We start from the raw sequence: 12,375 nt of genomic DNA on the forward strand, positions 1-12,375 counted from the left end.
CATGTCCACAGTCTTGAACCTCCTAAGTTTTGACCTCTTTGCTGATGCAACTCAATGGTGGCAACTTAGTCCTGTCAGGGACTGAAGGTTAGAGTCATATAAGAACCCAGAAACAGAGTGTTAGTGGGCAGACTGAGGGGTACCCAGTTACTCTTGGTTTGGGGTGCCCCAAACCAGACTGCTCTAAATGGGTTCTGGCGTCTGCCACATAAAGACAGACATACTGTAGTGCATAAGACCTTCATTAGAAAAGAACTTTCCAATGCAGGACCAGGGAGGCCTGAAGCCCTGCCACAAGTCTTAGGTAACATCTGACAGGAAACCATAGGAAAGGGGCAGAAGGGGCCTGGCAAGTCTGGAAGGAAAGGAACAAATTAAAAATACAAATCCAGGCTGCCATTATCAGCCTCCCCGCATGTCTCTCACCCATGTCTCTTGCATGTCCCCCAAGTCCCTGGTGCAAGTCCAAGGCTGAGAAGCAAGCGCGGATTCTTCTTCACATCTCTCTCAGCTCCACGTGCCTCCTCCAGGCCTTCTCCCCTTCCTAGTTTTCTCCTAAGTCCTTCTCCCAGCTCTTTCTAGCTTCTTGCTGCTCAGCAACACCCTTCCTTGGGTGGGGCAGGGAGACTGGAACCTCCCCTTTCTAGGGGGATTGCTCTGTTTCAAGGACAGCAGAAAGACATTGACTGCTGTTCAGAGCACTGCAGACAATTATAACAGAAAGAAACATGTGAAAGCTTTCAAAAAGCAATTTTCCCGTGAGGGTACTGTAATTAAACATCCCAATACTGAAAGGTTATGTGACTTCAAGTTGATCAAAGTAAAAACATTGTGAGTTATTTTTGGAGCTTGGTATTGTCAAAGAGGGCCAGCTTCAGGTTCAAGAATTTTGAAATGAACCAAAATCCAAGGAGAATTTTATGAATAATTTTGTGCCCTCAACAGTTGGACTGCTTTGTGAAATGATTCTTTTCAGTAAATGGACTTTTCATTTATGTAATCATTCAAACTTTCATTACGTGGGCATGATTACAGACAGCATGGAATGTGTAGGCCAATAACACATAGGACAATTGCAATAAGAGGTGAAAAGCCTCTATCTGTGTTTGGTGCCTGGTGTATCAATCAGGATTTCGTGCAGTAGTAAAACAACTGAGTGAAGAACAGCTTAGAACAAACGATTTATTTCACTTTTACAGAAAAGTCTGGGGAAGACAATTTAAGGACTGGTACATCTGCTGAGGTCCTTGGGGATCTCAGCCACTTCCAGCTAACTGACTTACACATCCCTGGATGTAACTGTCATATTTATGGTCCAAGATGGAGAGTACCAGGCCTGGTGGATAGCAGCAGGACGGATGCAGGGTATATTCTGCATTTCTTTTTATTTTTTATTTATGTATTTTTTACATCATTGTTCATTCTCTTATGAGGTGTAATCCCCATAAAATTACCGCCACCAATACACCTGTGAACTATCACCATAGTTTCTTGTGCTCCCCTCCCACCCCCACTGTTTTAATCCCTCTTCCTCCCTCTCCCCTGCTCCTATTCACAGTTTGTCTGCTAGTTTTGTCTTTTTTTCTTGATCCCTTGTATGGTTTCCCTACATTCCTCCTATAAGTGAAACTATCTGATATTTTTCTTTTTTCTTTCGGATTTATTTTACTAGCATAATCTCATCTAGCTCTGTCCGTGTTGCTGTGAATGGCATGGGTTTATCACTTTTGATTGCTGAATAGTATTCCATTGTGTATATATACCACATCTTCTTGATCCAGCTATCTGTTTTTGGGCATTGAGTTTGTTTCAATATCTTAGCTATTGTAAATAGTGCTGCAATAACCATATGAGTGCAGTCTTTCTTTCAAATTAATGTTTTTGTGTTCTTTGGGTAGGTTCCTAGAAGTGGAATTGTTGGGTAATACATATAGTAGCTCCATTTTTAGTAGTTTGAGGAACCTCCACACAGTTTTCCATAGTGGTTGGACCATTTTGCATTCCCACCAGCAGTGTAAGCGTGTTCCTTGTTCACTACATCTTCACCAACATTAGTTATTGTCAGTTTTTTTAATATGTACCATTCTTCCTGGTTTGAGGTGATACCTCATGGTGATTTTGATTGCCACCTGACATATGAAAAAATGTTCAACATCACTTATAATCATGGAAATATTCTGCATTTCCTTTTTTTTTTTTAAAGATTTATGTATTTATTTATACAAGCACTGGGTACAGTCAGAAGCGCAGGAGGGTAAGAGAATTCACCAGAGCCAGATCAGGGAACAGAACAGGCAGACAGACGAAGTACACTGCTGAGGGGAGCAGCGGGCGGCAGGGGAGGTCTGTGTGCCCTGTGGGACCCTTGCCTGGTGGCCGGGGATCGAACTGGTGCTGCAGAGGCTGCGGACAGCTTCGCAACCCAGGGCTCAACTGCTGCGCCACTGGGGAGGCCCTATTCTGCATTTCTTTATGGAATATGCATAGAAGTGTCCAGGCACAATCCCTCTTATTAGCCAGAATTAGTCAAATGATCAAACCTAGCTGTAAGGGAAGGCAGGAAATGGAAGCTTTTACAATGAGTAGCCATATGGTTCTGCTTAAAAGTGGGAGCTTTTCAACCCCAGTGCCCAAAGATTGATGAGTGGATTGGAAAGAGGTGGTATATATACAGAATGGAATACCACTCTGCTACAACGAAATAATAAACTTTGACTTTTGGAATGATATGTTTCCCTTCAGTGAAGGGAGAATTTTGGTTGATCAGTGAAAACCCTATTTAATTGTTTTCTCCAGCACGCAGGAGGAGGCTGGCACTCCACAGATTCCTTAGGAGGAGGGAAGTCCTTGAGATGGCAGTGCAGTGCCTATGGGGCAGCACCAGCCTTGGCCTCCATAGAAGCATTTCAAGAATCATTTGAATCACAATAGCTGAGATGTGGAAGCAAAATAAGTGCCCACTGACAGATGACTGGATAAATGTTCTATTATAAGGAAAGATGAAATTTTGCGATTTGCAGCAAAAAGGAAGGCGCTTGAGAGGATTTTACGCAAAGCAAAATTACAAAGAAAGACAAATATTGGATGATATCACCCACATATGCAATATAAGGAAACAAAGCAAATGAACAGGCCAAACAAAATAAAAATAAACCAGTGGACATTGATAACAGAACTGAGGTTACCAAAGTTTGTGAAGCAGGTTGTGGGTGGGACCAAGGAGACAGACAGAGTATAATAGATGGTAGTAGATGTTTTGTCTTAGTTGTTTGTTTTACTTTTTTCTTAAAAAAAAAAAATAGTAAAAAAAATCATTTGAGGTGGGAGGGCAGACCATCCTGACACCTATGTTCAAGTTGATGTTTAAACAAAATACCATGGATTGAGTGGCTTATACAACAAACATTTCTTTCTCAAGATTCTTGAAGCTGGGATGTCCAAGATCAAGGTGCCAGTAGATTAGGTATCTGGTGAGGGCACTTATCTTAGTTTGTAGATCACCAGCTTCTCCTTGTAGCCCCTCATGGCAGAGAGGGAGGGAAGGAGGAATAGAGGGAGGGAGAAATAAAGTGCTAATCTCATCATGACGACAAGTCACCTCCCAAAGGTCCTCACCTCCTAACACCATCCCACAGGGTTTGGATTTAACATCTGAATTTGGGGGAGGCACAAATCTCCTGTCCTTCCAAGCCCCTGCTTGCCTCTGTGTGGGTGACAAAAGGACATACAAGCCTTCCTTGTTAGTGGTGGCCACAGGGACAAGTTTCAGTGACAGAGTAAGTTGAGGGAAAACAAAGGGGATGTTTAAGATATTTTGAAACCATTAATAGTCGAGACTAAGCCATTTCCAGTTCCAGTGGAGAGAGACCAACTCAGATCAATATGCCCCTGGGTTGTGCTTCTCAAACTTTAATGCGCACACTAGTCATGCGGGGACAGTGCTCAGATAAAGATTTTCGGTCAGTAGATCCAGCCGAGAAGAGTTGGGATGATTCTTTTCTAAATGTGCACGTCACCAGCCATGAAGCCTGGACTTGAGGCACAAGATTTAGATGATGAGGTCCATGTGACCAAGGTCACCGTCTTGTTCCCCATTTTATCTTCAGACTTGGCCTGAAGCATGGCATAGAAGTAAGTTCTCAAAAAATATCCCCAGAATTGAATGAATGGGGGACCATGATGACAAATACCAATTTTGTAGCCCAATTTTCTCTTAAAGTAAGTTCACAGCTAAAACCCACATGGATGAAAACCACTTTGGCACTTCCCGAGCACTTCAATTAATGATAGCTTATTTGATTTTTACTTTACTATAATCCTCTGAAGAGGAGCTGTCATTATTTTTTCATTATAGATGGCAAAAGTCACATCAGGGAGGGGAAGTCATCTGCCTAAGGAAGCACATACATAGCAGCAGGGTCCCTTGACAGCAAGATTTTTCTTGCTGTAAAAAACTCCACCCACTGTGGACCACATAAAAAACTCCACCCACTGTGGACCACATAACTCCTGGTATCCTACAGCTTGAGGCTGCTGTCGTCCCTTTTCCCCTGTAATTGCTACATATTTGGCTCAGAGGAACTAATACCATTATCTCCAAAATATCTCTGCAGGGGTGACAGGTAGAGGTTTGTCCAAATACAATTCACCAGCGCCCCCTGGGCTGCTGGGAGGAGCCAACTGTGCCTGAAGTCACCATCCTAGCAGAAGGGGTTGAGCTTCCCTGAGGGCCAGATATTTCCTCCCCCAGGCCTGCAGAACCCTGGCCACTGGTACCCCACAGGCCCCACAGGCCCCCACAGGCCCTATAGGCTGGTAGCAGGGTGCACACTGCCTGGCTCTACAAAGTGGTCTCATCAGACAGCTCACCCTTGTCAAGTGCTTTCAAGCTTGTCCTAGGGGAAGGCGGTCCCCTGAACTCAAACCTGCCAGAACTATTCTTTGTGTGTCCAGGGAGAAATTCTTACCAAAATTATGGGAAGTCCTGAGGGACAATACAGTGTTATCTGTGATATTCATGTAGAAATTCACCCTACAGATACAAAAAGTGGCATTATCCCTTGGGGATAATGAGTGTATGTAGGATATGAGTGTATGTTTAGAATCCACCATTCTCCTGAACAGTGGAGAAGAATTCCAATTGGTCACATAGCATAAATAATTAAAAGTCTAGGCTTAAGGCCCTTGGTTCAAGGTTTAGTTATACCAGTTCTTTTTTATTTTAGTTTTTTACCATTGATTACCTTCACCTGATTTTTTCTCCTCCACCCCCCCCAACCCTTCACCTCTGGCAACCACCAGTTTGTTCTCTGTATCTATGAGTTTGAAATTTATTTTGTTTGTTTAAGTTCTACAAAGACCATATGGTACTTGTCTTTGATTTACTTCACTCAGCATAATGTTCTCAAGGACCATCCATGTCACAAATGGCAAAATGTCTTTCCTTTTTATGACTGAGTGCTATCCCATTGTATATACATACCCCGTTTTCTTTATCCCAACATCCAACCAATTACTTAGGTTGCTTCCATGTCTTGGCTGTTTTAAATGCTGCTGCAATAAACCTGGGGAGCAGGTATAGATATATTTTGAGTGTTTTCATTTTCTTTGAATAAATACAGGTCTCTTTTGAGTGTTTTCATTTTCTTTGAATATGATCCAGAAGTGAAATTGCTGGATCATATGATATTGTTGCTTTTAATATTTGAGGAACATCCGTACTGTTTTCCACAGTGGCTGCACTAATTTACATTCTCACCAAGTGTGCACAAGGGCCCCCCTTTCTCCAAAATCTTGTCAACACTTGCTAATTTTTTGTCTTTTTGATAATAGCCATTCTGTCAAGTGTGGGGTGATAACTCATTGTTTTTTTTTCTCTAATATATTTAAATTCTCTTAGCCTGTTTGTCTAAAAAAATAAACAAGCAAAAAATGTCATTTTGGATGTAGGGGAGAAGATAAAACATTGTAAGGAAGGATTTGCACAATCCTGTAAAAGGTGCAGGCACTCACTGTTCGCTCTGAAATGAAACCCATACCAGACTCTCTCATCCTCTAGGACTTGATGTTATACTTAGGTGTGATTTTTCTACCATTTTTTTTTTCTAGTTTAGAGCAGTTATTTAGGCTGAGCTGAGGTGTGAGAGGCATGGTTTAGAGAGAACATGTGTTTCTAGGGTCTCAGAGTTTCCTAGGTGTGGCCGTAGGCCTAGCAGACCCTTTCCTTTTTGTCTGTGTCCCTCTCTCATCTCCCATCCCTGGTCCCACACTACACCAAATGATTCCCTTCTCATTCCATTCAGTTTAGATTTGATCCCATGTGTTTATTGTGGACATGGAGTTTGACTGCCAGGTTTTATAGCCCAGATTATTCAGCTGCAATCGAGCTCAGACCAAGGACATACCTCTGATGGGTCCTTGTGTCATATCCTAGATCTCAAATGTCTATGTCCTGCTTATGTATTTCTCCTGCCACAGGCCAGTGAGGAATTCAGTTGCATTTGTCGAATTGTCTATGGACCACCCCATTTATGTTTGTCTCTTGCTCTTAGTCACCTACCATCTCAGTTTCCTCAATCCTGTAGTCCTAAAGAAATTAACAACACCCTCTTTCTCTCTCTAAAGTGTTTGGATTTGAAAGATACATTGTAAGGTCATCTTATCTTTTAGGTTTGGTATATATTTAAACTTCATTTCAAATAGATGAGATGGTGGGCGACCAGGCAAAGAATATTTTTTCAGTACATAACAAGACTTGTGAAAAGCAAAGTCAGGTTGAAATCATAATTTTCAGAAAGGAATGCCTGAAAGAGTTTTCTCGTAGAGGTGCAGACTGGACTGGGTTTTGGCTTGCTGTATCATTTACATTTTAATCGGTCCATCCTTGTTCAGCGGAAGAGTACAGGCAAGTGAAGAACGCTCAAGGGAAACACACACATCACACATTATTATGCTTTTGAACTCTCTTCTTTTTCTCACCTCACTTCAAGCTACTGGGTAGAATGCATCTTTCCCAAAGAGGTGTGAACACGAAATCTAATAATACTCAGAACTAGAGGGAGCTGGCAGAGTTTGTTCCTCCTAAAATTGTGTAGCCATGTTCAACAGAGAAATCATGCAAGGAGCCAGAGGGAAAACTCCCAGCTTTGTTTCCATCAATTATCTCTACCTGAACAGAACAGATGTGAGCTGGTGTAAACGCCATATACTATCCAGCCATGTCAGTAGACCAGGGAGGTGGATAGGAAGCGACAATGCACACTTGTCCTGACAAAGGCTGCACTGCCTGCGGAATAACACCCTTCTCCATGGCAGCTGTGGCTGTGGTAGAAATTCAGAGCTCCCGAGACAGGCCATTTACCAGGTTGACGAGTTCTCACTTCCTCTGGAGGGAAATGTCTATTCTTGTCATTACTGGGTAGTTCCCTAAGAAAGGGCACCAGGTTGTCATGGACTCAATGCAAAATGTTGCCCTTGATACCCGGCTGTAAAGAAAAGGATAGAAAAACCCCAGGGGAGCTCAAATGAACCAGGACACAGTCAGCAGCTGACGCTTTTATCAGCTGCTGGCAGTAAACAAACCAGGCCTTGCAGGGTGTTAGAAAGAAAAAGTTGGCTCTTATACCATGATTAAAGCACCACTAGGCCTTCAAGTTTAGTTAAATGAAAGAAGTCTCTCAGACATGACACACTAATTTACACCTGGTGACTCAGAATGATGGTGTGATTTAGATGCAAGTCCAGGTTGTCTGTCTTTGACATTCTACCCACTCACATATTTGCATATTCCAAAGCTGTAGGAGCTAAATATTACAATGAAATCCACACTATGTTAGAGTAGAATGACATGTACTTTATTCATATAACTGACAGTTAGGCAGTACTCAAAATTCAGATAAATAAGCAGTTGATTACACAAATGTCTAGTAATACTAAAATCGATAGTCAGAAGGTATAAAATACCATGGGTATGAAATGCCATGGTAAATACTATTCAACAGACTACAATCATAATTCCAAACAAAATCATGGTTTTTCAATGATGTTTAGCGGTTTTGGAATGATTGGATTTTTTCCTCCTTCAAGCCACTTACTTCTCCCATGGATACAAGACAAGGTCAGCAATTCCAAGGAGTATTGAAGAACATCATAGCTGAGGTTCCTCTCTTGCAACACATTTTCTTGCAGATTGTTTTTTAATGTTGCATCTTGAGAGAGAAAGCAAAGCAGTCAGCACTCAGTTCCCCAAGCAGAGATGCCTGGATCAGAACAGTGCTGGGGGCGGCTCTGAGTTTAACCAGAGGCAGGCAGTGAAAAACCTTTTGCAGCTTGGGAAGTATGCTTATTCCTTTTCTGAGGCTCCAAGCATGACTAACATATTTAGGCATCCAAGCTAGTGAAATTATGGGAATAAAGTTATTTGTTATCCAGATGACTCTGACACGATTGCAATGGGGGAGGAAAGAGGTATAAACTACAATATAATTCTGGGGTACTTCAAACAAAACAGCACCTACCCACATTGCTCCTTGTAAGCCTCGTTACATTTTTATTACATTTTTATGAAGCACAGCTGTCTGCTGGAATGGTTTGGCTTATCATGTGTCTGTCTTTATTATCTTAAAGTCTGATACTTTATTGGAATGCGGTCCAAGCATGAACCTGGCTTGAAAAGCTAGCAGTGGTAGTGATGGAACCTATCAATAAATTAAAAGGCTTTCACAGAACAAGATTCAGCTCAATCTCTTACATACAAAATACAGCTAGAGAAATACAGTTCTTTAATGCTGAATGATGAGGGGAAGGAAAACAATCTAAAAAAATAGAAAACTCTTTCCATACCTGGGTGTCAAGGCAAGATGTAACACTGCATAATGCCACAATATGAGCAGTTACAGGATGGCAGATACTCCAGAAATAGTGGTATCTGGGGATCTGGTAATTACGACCAAAAGATGAAAATACTGCACCAAAAGCCATGCATACAACCGCTGTGTGCATTCAGTGAGCTGGGACCTAAGCAGAGATCTAACACAACAATGAGGCAGTGTTCTAGGGGGGTCCATTAAACCAGCGTGGGTGACTACATGTTGAGTAAACCTTCCGAGGCAGCAAAGTGTGGGCACAGTGCCATGTTTGGGTTCTGCAGCTGTTTTATGATCCTCTTGCGGAATTTCTCCCGCACACGATTAAATTCCATTATGTCCATGGGGTCTTCTTCAATCCAAAACTTATGAAACTCATGCATCAAATAGCCTGTTGGAGATAAGACAGTGATAACGCAGAAGGAAGAATGGTCCCTAATCACATTCGAACTCACCCAGAATGCCAAAAGATGCTATAACAAGGAGATCAAAGAAGAGATCAAAACACAGCCGGTACTATTGTTTAAGATGATTCTTTAAAATCAGAGCAGTAAAAGTTAACCAATCTGCAAGATATTTGCAATTGGTTCTGAAATTATTCTGACTCTTCTCAAGCAGGAAGAAAAATCAATCCTGCAATCTTTTAAATGTGAGCCACATTTGGGAACATATTCTGAGAGGCTGACAATGATTGCTTCATCTTTCTCTTCCTCATTAAATTAACAGGATGGTCTGAATTTTCTACATTACTCCAATATTTGATTTGACTGGAGTTTTCAATTAACTTGACAAGTTAAACAAATGTGTTCTGATGAACTATTATGAGATCATCAGTTATGAATCACGTCTGAACAACTTGGACTGGTCATTAAATGACATGAAATTATTAATAAGACTTTGCTCTGATGCATAATTTCATTTTCCAATACTTCTATGACTTAAAAATGTTACCTATGAATGATTTGGATTGGGTAAATTTCTGGAACCAATGTTAAGATTTGATACAGAACCTATTCATGGTGTTCTGGTTGTCCACCTTTCTCCTTCCCTCTACCACACATAAGAGCCGAAATGTGAAAAATTTTTAAAAAAGACAACACTGGATATTTGTATGTAGTAAACCCATTGCAACACCACATATCTCTAGATATGTAGAAAAAATTATTTACGGAATCTTAGTTAACAAAAAGGAAACCAAACACCAAACATTACACAAGTGGTTTTTTTTTTTTGTCTTAACAATAGAAGGAAACAGAATAATTAGCAGCAAAAAGTTTGAGCCAGAAACCTGGTTTGAATCCCAGCTCTTTCACCTCCATGAGACGGTGTGAGCAGCAGAGGTGATGGGAGCATGGAAAGAGAGTTTGCCACAAACATACTTGCTTCTAATAGTTAAAAAAAAATTCAACAGGTTTGGTTTTTCTGGAGAAAAGCTACTGATAGGAAAACCTTCAACGTAGTTCCATAAGCAGATATTTTAAAATTATTGATCATATTGCACTATAAGAAAAAATGAGAAGCAATCTTCCTCCCCACTCAGGTGTTGGTTCACGTCTACAAACTCACTTCTCTAATTACTTGCCTCACAACATTGTTAAGGATGAAGGTACAACCATTAGCAGTAATAAAATAATTTATTTTCCAGTTCTTTTGGGTTGACTATTCCATTTCTTTTAGGACTGAATTGACTTTGGGTCCATATGTATTAACTGATGATGTGGCTGTTTTGATCACCTCTGATGGAGCCACAAAACCTCCTCACCATATAACCTCTGGGCTCCACAAGCCCTACATGACCCACAGCCACTATTAAGGGACCTGACCCCATCAGCAAGACCCCAGGTTAGTAGATCAGTGATCCCAGGAGCCATTCTCTCTGTCTCTGCTCCATCCCATGTTTGCATTCCCCGAGGCCTGTCTGCCTTGAACTGTCCTGGAAACGCTGACCTAACCCAGGTCCATGGAGGAATAACTTGATTCCCAAGAGGTTCTTCCTCCTAAGGGGTCAAAAAATGTTACCTGTATTTCATGGAATTTATTCAGTCCTTCTCCAACTCAAGTGTCTGAAGTGACCTTTATTCTCTAAGCTTATCTCTTTCAGCTTAAGCATCCCAATTCCTCACCACTTATCCACCATGGGGCATCTGTTTATCATCCTGGTGTATTGGAGGGTGCCTAAAAGAACCTGCTTCTTCTAATCTCAGTATCCTATTCACTCAAAAGAATTCAACCATCTAGTCATCCCAGTGACTGAATAAACTACTGAAGTGTCCCAGGAATGGTGTGGAGCCCCTGTTAAATGTGCCTGCCCTTCCAGATTCACACTCTGCAATTCAGAAAGACGACTCCTGTCACTGAAGTTTAGCAGAGGCGCTCTTTTTCAATTCTCTTGACTTCTTTCTAAATGTTATAATTTTTATGGTTCTAACTGCAGAATCTGAGTGTTTATAATTTCTTCTTTCCTTACTATATAGCATACACATATTTTTCCTGACGTGGTCTCTGAGTTCAAATATATACACTAAGCTCTCTTGTCTATAGAACCAAGTTTCCAAAGCTGTGAATTAAAAGCATCTGTGATGAATTAAAAATACCTTAATAGCATGTTATGAGTGGTAAGATCTTTACTCAAACTCATATTGACAATGATAAACAGACATTGTGGAAAAGCATCTTTTAATGAAGAATTTCCTTTCCACAAGGTACTTAAAAGCGTAGTTTTCTACAATGTGCAGATATATCAGCGGCTCACTCTAAAGGTGATCAAGTAGAGCACAGAATTCTACAAGAATGTGGATCCACTTGGTTTCCCTGTCCTTCTACCTTACAATTACAGAAAAACATTTTGAAAGTTTTAACAGACAAATTAGAACAAGGGTAGAAGTGGTTCCCTACTCCGTTCTCAGGATCCTTCTCCTTAAGGCTGAAAAAGTCATGTTGTCAAGCTTATGAGCAGATTTCCTGAGACTTTCTTTCTCTATCCCATCAGGAAAATAGAGACCATGTGACATGATTATACTCAAAATTCTCAAATGCCGTTTGGCTTCCAGGGTACGAGTTATAATCTGAAAACTCCACTCACTTATATAAAATGGCACAGTGTTCAAAATCCACTGTCACTTGGTCAGTGGATCCATCTACCAATTAACAAATATGTAACCAATACAGTATTAGTTACTGAGGATGCAAGAAAAAGGTAAAGTCCCACTGTTTCCCAGTCCTTGGGCTCTTAGAAAGAGAGACCTGGGTTAATAATTCCATCTGTTGGTTGGTTAGCTATGGAAGTGAGGGTGGGGGCAAAGAAAAAGGGAAAACAGACTTAGAGGAGACCAGGCTATCACTGCAGTCTCTCCTTTAATTCTTACAGCAGCTCTGTGGGATAGGTGATGCAAATACACCTCCATTTTGCAGTGAGGGAATGAGGCACAGATAAACACTAGATCGGAGTACAATCAATCACACCATTACAACCCAAAGCTGTAAGCCAAGACCAAAAGCAGCACACTTTCCA

At 41.1% G+C, this 12,375-nt stretch overlaps 1 protein-coding gene and 1 pseudogene across 1 annotated transcript in view; one reads left to right on the forward strand and one right to left on the reverse strand.

Moving 5' to 3' along the window:
* The first annotated feature begins 1 nt into the window (after window position 1).
* LOC119239968 (eukaryotic translation initiation factor 1b-like) lies at window positions 2-893 on the forward strand (annotated as a pseudogene).
* A 6,951-nt stretch (window positions 894-7,844) lies between these two features.
* Window positions 7,845-12,375, reverse strand: part of ELMOD1 (ELMO domain containing 1) — a 59,621-nt gene continuing 55,090 nt past the window's right edge. The window contains 1 exon segment of the mRNA XM_037505689.2: window positions 7,845-9,255. Within this exon segment, the coding sequence (XP_037361586.1) occupies window positions 9,083-9,255 (173 nt within the window). The 3' untranslated portion in view covers window positions 7,845-9,082.

Source organism: Talpa occidentalis, unplaced genomic scaffold (assembly GCF_014898055.3).
Source record: "Talpa occidentalis isolate TD23 unplaced genomic scaffold, MPIMG_talOcc4v2.1 talOcc4.12, whole genome shotgun sequence".
NCBI lineage: Eukaryota > Metazoa > Chordata > Mammalia > Eulipotyphla > Talpidae > Talpa > Talpa occidentalis.